At 52.6% G+C, this 18,480-nt stretch overlaps 1 protein-coding gene across 3 annotated transcripts in view; it reads right to left on the reverse strand.

The window, feature by feature from the left end:
• The window catches only part of ACSS1 (acyl-CoA synthetase short chain family member 1), a 43,827-nt gene that overhangs the window by 17,486 nt on the left and 7,861 nt on the right, over positions 1 to 18,480 (reverse strand). For 2 of the 3 annotated variants that reach the window (XR_011376726.1, XM_030872504.3), the window contains exons 2-3: positions 18,245 to 18,341; positions 3,871 to 4,070 (exon numbers count right to left, since the gene is read on the reverse strand). Coding sequence is in view for 2 of the 3 variants with exons in the window: in XM_030872504.3 (XP_030728364.1) it covers positions 3,871 to 4,070; positions 18,245 to 18,341 (297 nt within the window). In the remaining variant the exon portion in view is untranslated. The remainder of the gene's footprint in view (positions 1 to 3,870; positions 4,071 to 18,244; positions 18,342 to 18,480) is intronic. The other variant, XM_060284618.2, reaches the window with a different exon arrangement.

Here is an 18,480-nt window from a genome sequence, read left to right on the forward strand (position 1 = left end):
GAAGCCCAAGTTAGTCATGTGAAGAGGCTACATGAACAGAAAGAGACCCCTGGCCACCCCCAAACATTCAAACCAATCCAGCCAATATCCCAGATATCACAAAGCAGAGGGAAGCCATCCCCACTATGCCCACCTGACTCCTGCCCCACAGAATCATGAAACATAATAAGAAAATATACTGTTCTAAGTACTTACTTTTGGAGTAGCTTGTAACACAGCAATAAATAACCAAAATACCACCCTCACTGAGCCAAGAGAACACAGACACTTGTCCCAACAGGGTCTTGCCCCCAGGAAACTGACACCTGAATAGCTGGACATGGAGGCTGTAGGGTCCTGGGGAAGAGCCACTTAATGGCAAAGTTCTAGAGAAAAGTTATAGGACTTTCCCCTGCTGAGTCCCTCAGAGCTGACTGGGCCCCTGCCTTCCCATGGCCTGGCTGTTTAGGATTCCTGAGTTCTGGGAGTTGCCTGGCATCCAGTTACTAATTCTCCAGAGTCAATTGCTTTTGCTTGTTTCAAAGAATCTTAACAGAAACACTTGGTAACTGTGGCCACATCAGCAAGAGAGGAAAGGAGCAGCTAATGTAATGTTAAAAGCATTGGTAGAATGCCTGGGTTCAAATCCTGGGTCTGTCACTAAGTAGCAGTGTGACCTTAGGCAAGTCACTTAACCTTTCTGTGCCTTAGTTTCCAAGACCAGATGGCTTCACTGGTGAATTCTACCAAACAGATAAAGACAAATTAACAGCAATCTTTCTCAAACTCTTCCTAAAAATTGCAGAGGAGGAAACACTTTCTTACTCATTCTGTGTGGCCAGCTTTACCCTGATACCAAAACCAGACAAACAGATCACAAGAAAAGAAAACTAAGGACCAATATCCCTTATAAACACCGATGCAAAAATCCTCAACCAAATGCTAACAAACTGTATCCAGCAGCATATTAACAAGATTATACATCATGACCAAGTGGGATTTATTCCTGGAATGCATGGATGGTTCAGCAGACGAAAATCAAGGATAGATACATAGATCAGTGGAACAGAATAGAGAACTCAGAAATGAGCACTCACATATACAGTCAAGTTATTTTTGACAAGAGTTCCAAGACCATTCAACAAAGAAACAATAGTCTCTTCAATAAATGGTATCACTGGATATGCACAGGCCAAACAAAATGAAGCTGGGCCCTTACCTCACACCATATGCAAAAATTAACTCAAAATGGATCAAAGACCTGGGACTTCCCTGGTGGCGCAGTGGATAAGACTCCGCGCTCCCAATGCAGGGGGCCCAGGTTTGATCCCTGGTCAGGGAACTAGATCCCATATGCATGCTGCGACTGAGAGTTCGCATGCCACAACTAAGAAACCCACATGCCACAACTAAGGAGCCCATGGGCTGCAACTAAGGAGCCCTGGAGCTGCAACTAAGGAGCCCTAAGACTTTGCATGCCACAACTAAGGAACCTGCCTGCTGCAACTAAGGAGCCCATATCCCACAACTAAGGAGCCGGCAAGCCCTGGAACTGCAACTAAGGAGCCCGCCTGCCACTACTAAGATCTGGCACAACCAAAATAAATAAATATTTTTTTAAAAATGGATCAAAGGGAGCTTCCCTGGTGGCGCAGTGGTTGAGAGTCCGCCTGCCAATGCAGGGGACACGGGTTTGTGCCCCGGTCCAGGAAGATCCCACATGCCGCGGAGCAGCTGGGCCCGTGAGCCATGGCCATTGAGCCTGCACGTCCGGAGCCTGTGCTCCACAACGGGAGAGGCCACAACAGTGAGAGGCCCGCATACCGCAAAAAAAATAAAAATAAAATAAAAAATGGATCAAAGACCTAAATGAAAAAGCTAAAACTATAAAAAAACTCTTAGAAGAAAACACAGAGGCAAATCTTTGTAATGTTGTACTTGGCAATGGAGTTAAATAATATACCAGAAACACAAACAACAAAAGGAAACAGATGAACTGGACTTTATCACAATTAAAAATTTTTGTGCTTCAAAGGACAATACTGAGAAAGCAAAAAGACAACCCACAGAATGGGATAAAATAATTGCAAATCATATATCTGACAAAGGTACAGTACCCAGAATATCTAGAGAACTCACAACTCAACAATAAAAAAAAGACGAACGACCAATTAAAAAAATGGGCAAAGGACTTAAGTAGATATTTCTCCAAAGAAGACACAAATGGACAAGCACATAAAAAGATATTCAATGATATTAGTCATTAGAAAAATGCAAATCAAAACTACAATGAAATACCACTTCATACCCATTGGGATGGCTATAATTTTTTTAAAAAGGAAAATAACCAGTGTTAATGTGGATTTGGAGAAATTGGAACCCTCATACATTGCTAGTAGAAATGTAAAACAGAATAGCTCCTTTGGAAAAGTTTTGCAGTTTGTCAGTAAGTTAAACATAGATTTACCACATGTGCCAGCAATTCCATTCCTAGGTATATACCCAAATAATTGAAAGCAGGTATTCTTATACATAAACGTTCACAGCAGTTCTATTCACAATAGCTAAAAAGTAGAAACAAGTAAAAATACCCATAAACAGATAAATGGATAAACAAAATGTGATTTATCCATACAGTCAAATATCATTCATCTACAAAAAGAAATGAAATACTGATACACACTACAACATAGATGCACCTTGAAAACATGATGCTTAGTGAAAGAAGTAGAACACAGAATGCCACATACTGCAGGAGTTCATTTTTACAAAACCTCCAGAACAAGCAAGTCATAGAGAGAGAGAAAGCAGATGAGTGGTTGTCAGAGGCTGGATGGAGGGGAAATGAGGAATGCCTGCTTCATGGGTATGAGATGTCCATTTGGGATGACGGGAAAGTTCTGGAATAGTGATGACGGTTGCACAACATTGTGAATGTGCTTAATGTCTCTGAACTGTACACTTTAAAATGATTCAATGGTAATAGAAAAAGGGAGAGGGTAGAAATAGCAAGAGTATTATCTCATATAATATTTATGAAGACTAAGTTAAAATGAAGAGAGATGGCCTTCACAAACGGCTTAAAACAAAACCTGGTACACAGTAGGTGCTACAGAGTTCAGAGAGAGAGAGAAAGGAGTAGCAGCACCAATGCTTGAAATTAGAGGGGAAATGTTGAAAGGGAACAGAAAGGCTCCCCAGTTTTTCCTAAAGAGAGTGGTCAACAGAGGTCTGAGAACTATGCCCTTCAGCTCTGTCCATTACCCAAAGGGAAGTCTTCTATGAGACACAAAGAATTCCCAACAGCCCCCAGGGGAGCCAGCTCAGGGAACCCTCTAGGATCTCAAGGGAGCAGGGGTCAGGCTGCACAGACATGAGGCCACCATTCAGACACTCAGCCCTCCGACACCAGAAAAAGGAAGGAGACAATATTGCTCTGCACACCTGTCTGGGAGGCCCTGACTTACCTGCAGACAGAAGGCCTTAAAGACACACCACGAGGCCCACACCTGACTCCAAGCCTCAGGAGATGGCCCACCCCATCAGTCCTCATCACAGAAGGCTTCCAGCTGTTGACCTGTGGAATCTTCCCCATATCTCCCCAGCCTCATCTCACCCTACGTTTCTTCCCTCCTACACTGCAGCCACACAGCCTCCTCCAGTGGGTACATATGCCACTCCCTCCACCTGGAATCTTCCCTTCCTTCATCTGGTTAAATCCAACGCACTCAGATCTCAGCTGATAGAGCAAATGTTCATTCAGCCATGCGCTGTCCCTGGTAGTGTCCATCATCTGTATGTGTGACTTTCAGTGATGTCTGTCACCACGCTAAGTCCCTGAAGGCCAGGCGACCCAGGTTCCTCCCTCCCTCCCACTGCCCACGTGCTCACCATCATTGATCCTCGCAGCCAAGGACCCCGCGCTGAAGCCAGCAAAGACAACAGTGTGGATGGCTCCAATCCTGGCGCAAGCCAGCATTGCGGCCACAGCCAGCGGGGAGACAGGCATGTAGATGGCTACCCGGTCCCCTCGGTGGACTCCATGCCTCTTGAGCGTGTTGGCCAGGCGGCACGTGGTCTCCAGCAGTTCCCTGTGGCACAAGGAAGGGAGGGCTGTCAGAGAAGGGGGAGGGCCAGAACGCATAGTCATTTGGTTGGAATAATTCTGCAAACTGCAGGCACTGGAGCCCCGGCCAGCTAGGGGGAGGGCAGCCACTCCAACACTTGATGCATGGAAGTCTCTTTTCAGAAAACATTGTAACTTTGTAGGCTTGTCCTGACACAGATTCACGGCCACACTGCTGAGAAAAATCGCCTGTCCCTGCATCCACTGAGAGCAGAGCTTCTCAGAGACCTGGGTCATCCGGTCCCGGAGCCTTCTGACACATCCTCCCCGAGAGGCCCCTGTTCTCTGGGTCAGCACAGGCCTTGCTGGGCAGGGGACCCCGGGAAGGGGACCCCAACTCTGCGAAGCCTCAGTGATTTGGGAAGGAAAGCGACCCGCAGCCTGGGGCAGGGCTGGGTGGTGAGGGACCAAGACACTGTGCCCCGCCTCCCATGCCCACGTGGCCCCTGCCTTCACTCCAGGGGCTTAGGCTTGGCCAGCCAGTCAGAGACCAGCATCCCGCTGAACAAGCTGATATGCTTGGGGTTAGCACGTGACCCAACACAACCCCGAGAGGATGACAGCCTACCAGAAACCAGAGCAGGAAATGGAGGAAAGTGCAGGAGAGCAGAAGCAGGTGGACGCTGGGTTCAGCACTGCTTCCCACGTGGTCCCACTGAACCCCACTTCCCACAGGAAGGGACATTTCCCATTTTCACTGCTCTTGTTTTATTGTATTTGTTTTATATATATATATATATATATATTTTATTTTTCTTCCAAAGAAAAAAATTATATTGCATTTGAAATTCATTGATGGTTTCTTTTCAATACAGCATATGAGGACACAAATTTAAGGGTCACTGTAGACTTTTAAAGTACATACAACATCTGTAACTTAGTTTCTTAAATAATTTTTAAACAAAATCAAAACAATTTAAACAGAAATATTTTAAACACTCAAAATCATAGCTCCAATGTTGCTCATAATGTCAGCGTGAATGACTTGCTGTATTTGTTATTTAACAGAAAGCTGGCATGGAAGGGCAGAGTAAGTCCACCCCACCCACGTGGCTCTACCCTCCTGGCCAAGACCCAGGAGCGTTTGTGGTTGCCCTGTGCTCAGAGGCCCAGAAAGGGGCAGCCCAGCAAGGGCCAGCAGGAAATGAAGGGTGGGCAGCGACAGGCCTTGGGGGAGACCAGACGAGAGATCACTAGTGTAACCAAGCAGGACCTTATGGGGCCTTCCAGGGACAGACCCCGCCCCCATATCCTCTGCTTTAGCTCCTCTCTAAAGTACCCAGATAATAGTATCTGATGCACATTCTTGAGTTGTTTTACAGATGCTAAAACGCCCACCAGACGGAAGAAATTGACTACTTGTAGCCTCTGGACCTACTGGAGCCTGAGGATTGATAATGTTAACAGCCCTGTTAGTCACCATCAGCCAGAGAACTGTGGGGAGCTGATCACATACCCTGGGACTCCCCTCCCTCACCTTGCCTTTAAAAAGGCTTTCCTGAAACCCATCGGGGAGTGGGGTGTTTTGAGCACCAGCGGCCCTGGACTCCTTGCTTGGTGTCTGCAGTAAACGCTGCACTTTCCTTCACTCCAACCCGGTGTCAGTAGATTGGCTTTACTGTGCACGGGCAAGCGGACGGACCCAAGTTTGGTTCGGGTAACACGAGTGCAGCCTGCGCTCCCCCTCGACTCCCGCCCAGGCTGGCACACTGCCTCTCTGGTAGGACCCTATCCTTTCTCCTTAAGGCTTTAGGAGGACAAAAGCACCATTCACTGACCCCATCCACCCCGCACCTGAGCTTGTGATGAAAGAAAGAGCACCCCGACAGCCCCCAACGGCAAACTCCCCGGAGCCAGGGCCCAGAAACACGCCTCCTGCGTGCGGGGAGGAGGCTAGGATAGTCTGTGACGGCACTCAAGAGGCAGCTATGGTCAGTCCCACAGAAAGATAACTTCAGCCCAGCGCAGGCGCCATTTTCAACAGCGCTAAGGACTTAAGGAGTCGGTGCTGGGGAGATGGAGGCTCAGGTGCGTCAGAGATCAGTGGTGATGACATCCAGTCCTTTTTCTGCAGACGGAAGGCAGCATTTTGAAGTCGAGGAAGGCACAGAGACGTCCAGACAGAGAGGCCTGGGTTACTTTCTATAGGAGTTGCACGGGCATGGGAGCTCACCTTTCTCAGCTGCCACAAGATCACCTGAGAAACAGCAGGCCCCTTCCACCTTGTTTAACTGTCACGAGTGTTAATGAAAAGCTTCACCCACTCAGGACTCGGCCAAGCATTCAGTAGAGATTATCTTTACCATCAGACGTCTTTGTTTGAAATTACTTTCTAGAAGTACTAAAATCAACTAATTCATTTTGATGAATTTGTAAGATGTTAAAAATTCCATTCTAGGCACCATGGGGGCGAGTAGGGCACCAGACAAAAGAAATGAGAGGGAAAGTGTCCTCTTGCAATCCAGCTCCCACTGGGGAAATGAAGGCACATGGAAGTGTGATGGGCGTTTATCACCTCAGCTTCTGGTACAATTACTGAGGCAGCAGGGAGAGCTTTCTGGAAAGGTTGGCCGTGGGGAGGAGGAGAAAGGCAGCAAAGGGGAAAGGACTCCCTTCAGGGGCAGAAGTTGCCTGGCGGTCAGAGCTGGGCAGCTGACCTATAGCCCCGGGAAGGTCTGGAGACCAAGCTGAAGTAGCCCAGGTGTTCCCTGGAGGATCGAGGGGCCTTCTCATGGGCCCTGGAACTGAGTCTGCTGGGTCCCACACCCTTGCTGCTGCATCCAGAGAAGTTTCTGGTAAAGAATCTGATCCGGGTAAATCTCTCAAGTTCACTCCCCTTCCCATCCTCTCTGCCAAGGCCGTAAAACTCAAGGTCGAAGAGATCCTTGAAGCCTCCCTGGGGTTCCTGGCCACAGCGGTCCAGCCTCTGCTTAAACATCACGTTGCTGGGAATCACCCCGCACAGCACTAAATAGTCTTCCTAGAATCAGGCCAAGACTTGTAGCTGTTCCACTTCCACCCCTTGGTCCCAGTTCAGCCCTTTAAAGATGTCCAGAGAAAATCTGTCATTCAATGATAGCCCTTCAGATTTCTGAATACCCCCCACCACTACCTCGCAAAGCCTTTTCTCTCCCAGGTTCTCTCGCCCAGCCCTCCGTGACGCCACTCCCATTCTCTAGAAACCCCCAGGTTACCAAACGGACCCCAGCATTCCCATGGTATCTGCCCGGGTCAGAATATGGAACGCAGACCCTTGACCCCAACTCTATATTTAACCATGTAAATGAAGAATACATTTATTTTCTAATGCCTGACAAAGGTGGCCCAAATTCAGCATGAGGTCACTAACCCACTGACCATCGCCACACACAGAACAGGACTCTGAACAGGGGTCCTCCATATCACAGTCAGTAAATTAATTTTTAAAATCGGACTTTCCGGACTATCCATTTGTCCCTATTTAATTCCATCTCAATTTCTCCTCATCTTTCCAGTTCATCCATTATATTTTTAAACTTGGATTTTTCATTTTAAGCTTTTGCTTTTCATTAGCAATCTTCTCCAGACTTAGACCACTGGAATATATGGTCAGCAAACCTAGGTCTTCAAATCACAAAAAAGTAAGTGCTATTCAAGTGATCCTGTTACGTGAGGTACTCAAAAATCATTCAAAAGCAGTTCTTGGATACTCATAACTTCTCAGACTTTCACAAACCGAAATGCTGTTTCTTATCAAACAGAGAACGCAGCCACTCACTGATGGGTGCTCTGGGCTGTTACTGCAGGATGCACTGGCTTCCTCCTTGCCTGCGAGATCTTTCCAAGGGACAGTGACACGCAGCTTTCTGAGAAATGATCTCAACAAAATGAGTTAGAGTTCTATTTTCAAGTGCCAGGAGAAATATAGCATTCGTCGTGCAGGTTCTGAATAAGACATCTACGTTTGTCTGTGAGTAGACTCCTCAGGGCCATGCCTTCCACGTGGACGCATGCAAATGACAGGCACAAATACACAGACTGGCCTCATATTCAGGGTGCTGAACACCAGCAAAATGCTGCCTGGCCTTGGGGGAAGGAAGGAAACCTTCTACAGCCAACTCTAAGCTTCAAGTGGGAGGAGCATTCATCCAATGCTAATCCGTAACCAACACGACATCTGCCCAAACACAGACAGAAGAAAAGCACCTCTGGCCCAGCTCAATCCAAAACAGGACACAGCTGGACAGCCCCAGGGGAAGTAAGATAAGCCGGGTGTGTTTGTGTGCGTGTGCGCACGCGTGCGTGCGTGCGTGTGTGTGTGTGTGTGTGTGTGTGTGTGTGTGTGTGTGTGGTGCTGTTGTATTTAAGAAACGCATCCGGAATGCATGCCTTGCTTACTTGCTACCATTACCATTACTCTGGCTCTTGTGCTCATTAAACACTGGAAAAGAGGCTACCTCCTATCTTTGTCCACCTGCCCCACTGAGTATGAGCTTTACTTGGACAGGGATTTGTTCTTTGCCTTCCTCCCAGCATCCGGAACCGGGCCTAGCTCAGAGAAGGTATGCAACAGATATCTGTGGACTGGAAAGGAAGAGCAGGTAAGCAAGAAAGGACGAGAGCCCTGGCGGGTGCAGGGCGACTGGAGCCCGAGCTCTAACCATGAGCGCCGGGTCCACCCCGCAAATGCCTCCCAGCCTCCTGTACCTCCTGTACCCTGGCAGGAGACATCCTGCCCCTCAGAGAGGGCGATGGGCAGGGCCGCCCCACTGATAGGCCAGCACACAGCTCCTGTCCTCTGCGTTTCCTTCTGCCGATAAGGGAAGGAACCCAGGGAACTGTGTCGATGTGTGTGTGGAAGGCCTGTGACAGTCACTTCTTTCCTCCAAGCCTGCTGCTGAGGGGAGGGGTCAACCCCATGGTCCAGATGCAGGACTGGACAGGACACATCTTTCTTCGGTACACTTCTCTAGACTTTGATATTCTCTTCAGCAAGCCACTTCTGGAAGATGGAGGTGGTGAGAGAAGCAAGGGCTGGCTTTCGGAAAGCGGAGCACGGCAAGAGGGTCCCCTTCTCACAGGGAGAAGCTCACCAGGCCTCGGGACCAACTCCTTCCCTCTGGCAGACTCCTCTGGCCCAGACGTTACTGTAGCCACTACATCTAATCTAACGTAATGACATGCGCTTACTCTGCTACTTACTGCCACCGAGAGAACAGAAGCCCAGGAAATTCAGCTGGGCAGGCTCATAACCCAAGTATGAAATTCCTCTCACGTCATGATCTGATCACGTGACCATGACCTTGAGCGAAGGTAAGCTGCAGTGAAATATAAAGCAGCTGCCACATGTCAACACAAAAACGCCCAAGCTGCCGTTGCCAAGGAAGGCCCCGGACACACTCAGCGTTCACAGGAACAAGAGCTGAACTGCCACAGCTGACGCCAGGCCAGCCAGTGAACTTGCAATCACTAAAGCTGCATGTTTTCTACATTTATTACAAAAAATAAATGTATTCTCCTTGAGGTTTTGCTACACTCTGCAGAAAGTTCTGGACTCAGAGAATTTGCCTCTCAGGAGAATGCCTCAGTGAACGACATCTGATCAGAGATGGGGCTCCCACCCAGCTCCCCATACACCCAGGGTCTAGACTGTCTCAACCATAGAATGGCCTAATAATAGGACCACTACTAAGGTGGTCTCGAGGACTCCTGTGGTCTGAATGTCTGCAGAATCCTAACCCCCAAAGATGATAAGATGATAGTATTAGGAGATGGGGCCTTGGGGGCAGGTAATTAGGGCACGAGGGTGGAGCCCCATGATGGGATTAGTGCCCTTATAAGTGAGACCCCCACAGAGCTCCCTTTTTCCTTCCACCATGTGTGGACACAAAAGGAAGGCGCTGGCTGTGACCCAGGAGGAGGGCCTGACCAGCAGGTGACCGTGCTGGCACCTTGATCTTGGACTTCCAGCCTCCACAACTGTGAGAAATAAGTCTCTGTTATTTATAAGCCCCCCCACTCCGCCCAGTCAGTGGTGTTTTGTCATAGCAGCCCAAACAGACTTAAGACCAAATATGAAGTCCTAGGCACATATAAAGGGATCCTATAAACAGTAGCTATAATTATTGCAGAATGGCAGAAAAATAAAATTGGTGAAAATCAGTGGTTCCTTAACAGCAGGAAGGAGAGTGAAAATGCCAGTTTGCTTTTGTGTAACTCTTAGGCAGCCGTGTCACTGGCTCAGGGTGAATGAGAGTCACCAGTGTATTTGAATGCGGTTCGAGAATCCCTCCCCTGAAGGCCCACCTGCTCCACGCGCCCTGCCGTGGCTGTTGATGGGAAGCCCTCGTTTGGGGTGGGAGGTGGGTCTGAGGATGCATCATCCACAGTCAGGGCTGCTGCCAGCTACAGATTCCAGGCACTTGGCAATGGCCTGGGGTTCCGGGAGCCTGGAGGGAAGGTAGGCCCACCGCCATGCCTGTGCAGCCCGCCCATCCGCCAACTGCCGTGTCATCCCACCACCTCCACCAGCTGCCCCGTCTTTTCCAGCCACGCTTGCCACCCACTGTGACCACAAGGAGCCTCCTCTCCGGGCCAGCCTCGGCCACCTGCAGGCCCACGGGCTCCTGCCTCCTCAGCCTTCCCCAACCCGCTCGTGTTACTGCCCAAGGAAGCCTCCTCCTGCCCGCCCACTGCCACCACATGCACAGTTCCTTCAGTGACAGCGGGAACAGCGCTGCTCTGAACCCTAGGCACATCCGTGGAGCACTCACAACAGCCCGTGGGCTGGGGGCTACCATCACGACCCCATTTTCCAGATGAGGAAACTGAGGCACAGAGGAGTTAAGTGACTTCTCAAGGCTATTCAGCTGAAAGGGTCAAGGGTCAGGTCAGGATTCAAACCCAAGCCTGGCTCCAAGGGCAGCTCTCAAAACCCACAGCTTCAGAATAACTGACACCCTATTTCAAAGGTTCCCAAACCTGAGGATTTTTGCCGTCTGCCAACTCCATCGTTATTTATGTAACATTTTTCCTTGGATTGAAATGAGCAAGAGAAGTGCTCAAAGCCGCTCACTGTGGTTGAATCGAGCCTTCCTCTAATCAGGACGGAGGAGAACTGGGGCGGGGTGGGCGTGCTTTTCTTCACGCTTCAGTGTTTGGCTCCACATTCAGAACCACCTGCCCCCGGGTCCAGCTCCCCCCCATCCTAAGTCTTTCTCTCCCACTCCTGACGCAGCCCTGGTGGAACAGAAGTGACGGGTCAGACTTGAGAAAAGGTCTGCCCTCTTCCCTGATTCACGCCTGATTTCCCTTGGACCTCGGCACTGGCCTTCAGCCCGAGTCTTGTCTCCGGAAAAGAAGTTCTTTCCTTTCCAGACTCAGAGCCCCGCTCACATCGAGGCAGGCAGTGCCAACACACGAAGAACCCCAGAGGCTCCCGCAGGCTGGTAGCCCTGAGCTACCAAGGACAACCAGCAGGGAGAATGGGGCTGTCGGCCCAGATGGAGCAAAGGAATCCACCCTCCCAGTGGCCCAGAAACCTCGCTCCAGCTTCCCAGAGGAAGTTTAACTGGATCTGTTGATGGGAAATTGCCAGGCCTCTCCCCCATCCAGACCCCCACTGTTCCCAGGTTCGGATGAGGTCCAAGACAGACACAGGGGGTCAGGAGACAGAATGAAGGGCCAGGCAGGCCCCCTAACCTGGCCCATTGCCCCTCCTCTCGTACCCAAAGTGACCCCTCCTGCCTCCAGGGCCCCGAGGTCCCCAGAGCCCCTCCAGCACGTGCACTTTCTGCTCCTCACAGCCCCGCCGTCACACCAGGACTCCACAGTCTTTAGGCCCACCTTGTTCCGCAGCCGTCCCTTGTCCCTCCTAGAGGCCACCTGGAGCCCTCAGGCACTGACCTCTCCTCCCCAGCTGGAATCGCGGTTAACATGCGATTCCTTGTCTTGGAGGTCCTGGAACACATAGCCCTGGTCAGTGAAGGGGTGCGAAGTCTGCACACAGACCTACAGGCCTGTCACCAAGTTAGCGCCACAGGGCAGCCCGCCATTTACACCTTCACCGCCTCCAAGATGCCACAGCACATCTCGCAGATCAGACACTGCTGGGTCCAAACCCTGTTTCTGGCATTTCCAGCTGGGTGAGCCTGAGAGCCCCCTCAGCTCGCTGGGCATCAGGTCCCTCACTTTACAATCCAGGGTGACCGGGAATCCAAACGAAGATCGTAAGTGCCAGGGGCCCACACAGCGGGGGCTGCCCCCGCCTTAGGGTCAGGGCCAGGGTTAGGGCCCGGGGACCTGGAGGACAGCCAGCCCCTGGCTGGTTACAGGGAACCCTCCTGCAAGCGGGTCTTGGGCAGCGGACAGAAGGGTCCAGCACGGTGGGCACGGGGGGCTACATGTCAGCCGAGCGTCAGGGCGGCCCTGCAGGGTCTCAGGGCTGCCTGCCGGGCTGCTCCTTCCAGGGGCCTTGATTTTCCACCTCAGCCGGAAGAGGAAGTGGCCAAGGAGCGGGCGGGGAGGGTGGGGGAGGGGCCTGGGATAACAAGCACCCGAGCAGGCCTCTGTGCTGCCCCGGAGGGGACCCAGCACAGCCACAGCAAGGCTGTCGGCCACCCTCCCACCACCAGGTCTGCAGCTGCCAGAAGCCGAACCACACAGCTGGAACAGAAGCACCTCCTTAAAGACTGGTCCCCAAGGGGCCAGCGCCCCTTCCCTCCGCAGGCTGCTGCCCCTCCACCTCCCGCAATGCAGCCCCCTCCAGCATCCCCTGCACAGCAGAAGGGAGTTCACAAAAAGCAGGCATCCAGCTCCAAGGGAGACGTCTGTTATGTGTGCTCCTCCAACTAAACGTCCGCCAGAGGGTTCCCAGAAAGGGCCCCATCAAGGAGGTTCGACTCTCTGTGGAGGTCATTCCTGCTGCAGTCCCAAGACAGGGCCATTGTAAAATGTGAAATTCCAAGAGCCTCAGCTTGCCCAAAAGAATGAGAAAGAAAACTAAGTGTCACATATAGAAAGATTCAAAGCACTTGCCAGCTTCAAAACCTGGAGCCAAGTCTTAAAGGAAAGTTAAATGCTGGTTTAAAACCAGCTCCATCCACGTAACCCAGAGCTCCTACCGGATTCTGGGAGCCAGCACGGGGATTCCTGACCAAGTTTTGCAATCAGAGTTACTCAGAGGTCAGCAGGGGACACTGCACACAAGCCTGGCAGCCACTAGCTTCCGGTGCCTCCACCGAGGAGAGCCCACCGACAAACCCACTCACCCTGCCTGCCAGGGGTCCCTGTCCTGGAGCCTCATGGTCACCGGCCCTGGCTCACCCCAAAGCACCCCACCCTCAGCCTCACTATGTCCATTAGTGATCTTCCTCTTCAGTTGCCCTAATATTTTAATAAAGGAGTTTGCTCACTGCAAACTGTAGTTAATCTGGGGGTGAGAAGCACCAGATGCAAGGGTCGGGGGGCTGCCTTTTAGCGGGCTCCAAACTGTTCTCCTGAGGTGAGGACCTCTCCCTGCAAACCCCACCCGGCCCTCCCGGCCGCAGCAGCCGCAGGGCCACCCGTGCCCTTCCCCTCGTCAAATCTGAAATCCTCTACTGACCTCCCTTCACCTGCCCCGACCTACAGCCAAATCAGACCCACATCCTCCCAGACCCAGGTCTCGGCTTTCATTCCCCTGTGCTGCTCAACACCCAGCACCCAGTGGAGGAGAAAACAGGGTCAGAGAGCTGGAGATTTGCTCCAGGTCACACACAGCTGGGGACAAAGCAGGCGGGAACACAGGCCTCCGCCCACCCCGCCACCTCACCCCACAGTGCGCTGGCCGGCCCTGCCCTCGGCCTCCATGCTCGGGCCTCCCCTCCTCGGCCTCCCAAAACCCAACCCCTCAGCACTTCCTCAAAGTCTTCTCCAACAGCATTACAGCAACTTCCTGCTTCCTCCCACCAGAGCCCACAGGGCCCTTCCGTGACCTTAACAAGTGGCCACGTAAAGACACCCGGGGCCCGGGGCACAAGCCAGCTTCTCAGGAGGTGCCTCCAGGCTTCAGAGCTCGCGGCACCCTCTACCCAGGGGTGCTGGTGTGGCTGCCCCAGACAGGGGGCCGCCCCAGGGGCTGGGCCCCATTCTGTATTCTCAGTGGGCCCCCCACGCTAGGCACCAGTAACGCCCAGTGCCTGGTCGGCTGGCCCAGGCAGGAGGCATCCTCCGCGCTGGCCGAGGGGCTCTGAGGCAGGCAGCGGGGAGGGGGCCTTCCGTCCACTCTGCGCCTCTGGGCAGGGGCTCCCCACTGTGCACGCCCCACCATAAGAAGGCCCAGCTGGAACAACTACAGAAATCATCGCCTCTAGGGCTGGACCCACAGTGGAAACTCCACTCGGCTCACGTGTGGGCACATGGGGGGTGCCAGGCCTGCTCTCCCCGCTGCAGCCCAGACGCCCAGCTCAGCTGCACAGCCTGGCCATGACCACAGCAGCGCTGCCCTCACGGCAACCCGCGTTCACAGAGGAGGGCCAGGCCAGGGCTAAAACATGCTACAGATTAATTAGAAGGTCACATCTTAGATAAATAACAAGGGCCTACTGTAGAGCTCAGGGAACTATATTCAATATCCTGGGATAAACCATAACAGAAAAGAATATGAAAAAGAATATATATGTGTATAACTGAATCACCCTGCTGTACAGCAGAAATTAACACAACATTGTAAATCAACTACACTTCAATAAAATAAATTTTTAAGAAACTTTTTTTTTAAAGGACTCATGTCTGGACCCCTGTTCAGAGAGCCTCACACGGGAGATCCTGGTTCAGAGCCTGGTGAATACTCTCAGGCTGCTCTCTCCTCTGTCCGAGCGCAGGCACCCTCCACTGAGAGGTCCTGAGCACAGAACACCAGGACCAGCCACAGCGTCTGCTCTGCTCCATGCCCTCTGCCCGTGCCCAGCTTGGAAACCCCTGGCCCAGAGCCCAGGCTCCAGGCAGGCAATGGTCTTGAGCCCCCGCACCACCTGCCTAGAGGACAGGGATTTGTGTTTGTCCACATCCCCGTCGCCAAGGGCCTCTAGAATCTGTCTGCTTAAACTGAATGTGAAGGACCATCTTGCGAAATAAGCACGTGGACGGCTGGAAAGACCTGCTCCCAGTGCTATCTGGCTGCACAGCCTCGGGGAGCCACCCAGATTATGTGCCTGCCTGGCCTCTGCAGCCCTGGCCTCGGAGGCCTCAGGCGGTGCCAGGGGGCCCAGGTTTGCAGGCCTGCTGGCTCGCTGGGGAGAACAGCTCCCTCAGGTCAGTTCTGAACACACCTCTGGGCAGAGGAAGGCTGGAAATTGGATGGGCGGCCCTCTGGCCCTGGCTCCGGCCTCAGGTCACAGGCTGCCCTCTTCCCGGGGAGACACGTGCAGGCCATCCCAGGCTGATCCCAGACGGCGGAGGTCCTGCCCCTTCGCCTCCCATCAGGGAGGGAGCACCGCGCCTGAAGGACAGAACCCCAGCCCACGAGGCTGTCCTTCTCCCAGAGCCACGTAGCCGGCGCCAGCATGAGGCGCCCCACGTGCTGCCTAGCGGGCCCCCGAGGCCTCAGCCCGTCTAGAGCCAGGGTGCGCCTGGGAATTGCCGCCAGCCAAGCAACAATTGCAGGCGGGGTGGGGCCGGGCTGAGGACACTCTGCTGCCCTGGGGTTCCCAAAGCTGGTCCTGCCAGGCCTCCCCCACCCTAGGGAGGTGCAGCTGCACATACACCCCAGTACTCAGAACCTTGAAGACAGCAGACAGGCCACCCCCAGGCAATGGCCCAACTTCCAGAAAAGGAGCAGGGTGGTGCCTGCAACCCGGGAGAGCGGCTCCGGAGGATCCTTGAACACCAAGAGCAGATTGTAGACACGTGCACGTTTAGGGCGTGTGTGCGAGGGCGTGTGCAACACATGTGGACCCACATATCACTGGGCTTGGGACAGGAGTGGGTTCACGTTACAAGCTCTCTGATGATTCTTCAGAAGTGCACCTCTTCAGAAGAATTCAGCAGACTCAGGAGGGAGAGGCTCTGTGCACCTGAGGACTGAGATGGGTGCCCCAAGCTTAGGACAGACCAGGCAGGCGTGGTCCCCAGGAATCCACCTCCAGCACCCCAGCCCGTGAGAACCACATCCCCACGCAGTTTCCTTCAAGGGCTCAGACCATGGGTCTGGAACTTGGTCTTCAGGTCGCCAAGGCCTGTGACCATCCTGGGGCACCTTGGGTGCCACCATGTGAGACACTTGGCAGGAATGCACTTTATCTTAGTGGCAGTTTGTATGCTGGCAGGACGACGAGCACCAAGTGTAGTCAGCTCTCCTCTGAGACAGGAGGAAGAAAATCTCATGTCAAAAACCTAACATGACCAGGAAAATTATGAATCCAAGTCCCTCAAAAACTAGCTGCAGGGGCTTCCCTGGTGGCGCAGTGGTTGAGAGTCCGCCTGCCGATGCAGGGGACACAGGTTCGTGCCCCGGTCCGGGAAGACCCCACATTCCGCGGAGCGGCTGGGCCCGTGAGCCATGGCCACTGAGCCTGCGCATCCGGAGCCTGTGCTCCACAACGGGAGAGGCCACAACAGTGAGAGGCCTGCGTACCACAAAAAAAAAAAGAAAAGAAAAGAAAAACTAGCTGCAATTACAGACAACCCGTTCACACACTTCTCTTTTCCCTCAAACAGTAAATAACAACAGTCACCTGGCACTAAGACCAGCTGAAGTTTGTAAAACCATTTCTTCAGGCTGAGCTTGTTTATTTTTAGAGAGAGAATAATAAATTCTTTGCCTGTACTTACAGGTTTATACCTTGCCCGGGGCTGCTCTGCTATGGAAATGAAGTTGTTCTTTGTTTTAACAAGATGGCTGCAGTCCTGAGACTCCCCCCCAGTTACAAACACACACTCAGCAGTCCAGCCGAGCAGCTCTCAGGGGCCTAACTCGGCCCAACCCCAGTTCCGGGTCCTGGTCCACGGGAGGACCGGAGAAAATTAGCCCACAGCTGAACTCCCCTGACCTCCTCCACCCCCACTCATAGAGACTTAACCTACTGGACAATCACACAGAGATCAAGTCGGGCCAATAAGGGTGAAGAACAGCGGAGCAGCTTGTCTATTAGAGCAGTGCCCCCAACTCCAGTGTGCAGGGCCCGGGGGTCCCAGGCCACAGTGCTGCTGATGCGTGGACCCCATGGAGTCAGGAGGGTGTCTGTCCAGGGGACCCAGGTCAGTGCAGTGACTGGCAGTAAAGGCTGGGAGGGACTGTGACGGCCGAGGGGTATTGGGAGCAGGGGAGGGACAAGCAAGGCAGGACGCACTAGGAGCCACAGCAGATTAACGAATGTCACTTTGCTCCATCCAGAAGTTCAGCTGAACACAGCTTCCCCAGGCTTGGTGCCCTGGATCTGTGATAAAACCTGCATCTGAAAAACAAGCAGGAAACCAGGGGTCCCCGCGGTCAGGACCTGCTCCTCTGAACCCTCCTCCTGAGATAGCGCTGGAAAGGTAAGTTGAAGCTTGAGCAAAGGGCTTTTCCCGCAGGGATGCGGTGACAGACCAGAGACCTCTGAGCAAGCCAGTCCCGGGAGGGGGCAGGGCTTTAAGGCCAGCACCTGCCCCCAGACGCCGGGTCCGCTCAAACCCCCCAACACACAGGCTTGGCGTACACGATACGTGAAGAATTTATTTAAGGAGTCACAGATACAAATATCAGGTGTAGCCCCTTTTTGTTTGTTTTATTTTAGCCCCTTTTTAAAGACCATTTTATTTGTTGTGCCACAGTTGTAAGCACACTAAGAGGGGCTGATTTTAGTTACCCCAGTGTGTACTTTATTCAGTCCATGTTCATGTTTACTTTTCCTGAGACCAGAGAACATTTCCCAAGAGGAAACATGGCCCCTGATACTCATATAACCCCCCGCCCAGAAGAGGTCACAGTCACACAGGACCTCACCAAGAGTCTGCCCTGCGCCTTGAACGTTTGTCATATTTGTTTCTGAGGACCCAGTTCCTTCCAGGGGAATCTAAAGACAACAAGTATTGCCCAGGTAGGCAAGGAGGCCGGGGCTCCTCCTGTCACAGCCCGGCAGCAGCGTTTGGTGCTGACGTCCAGCACGACAGAGGTGCCCTCCCTCAGGGGACACATGGTACCTGTAGGTGATCCTCACTTCAGTTCCAGGCTCATCCTGCTCCCAGATCAAAGCGACGCTCTCCGGGGACTTCCGAACATGCTGATCCAAGCAGTTGACTGCACAAAAACAGGTTCATGGACGTTACACTTGGTGCCACTGGAGTCGGAAAGGGGAGGGTCAGGTTTGCAGTGGATTGCGCTGCTCTCACTGGGGTGGACCCTTCCCTCATCAGAGGCGGGTTTCTACTTCCTTGCA

Source organism: Globicephala melas, chromosome 15 (genome assembly GCF_963455315.2).
Source record: "Globicephala melas chromosome 15, mGloMel1.2, whole genome shotgun sequence".
In the NCBI taxonomy this organism is placed as follows: domain Eukaryota; kingdom Metazoa; phylum Chordata; class Mammalia; order Artiodactyla; family Delphinidae; genus Globicephala; species Globicephala melas.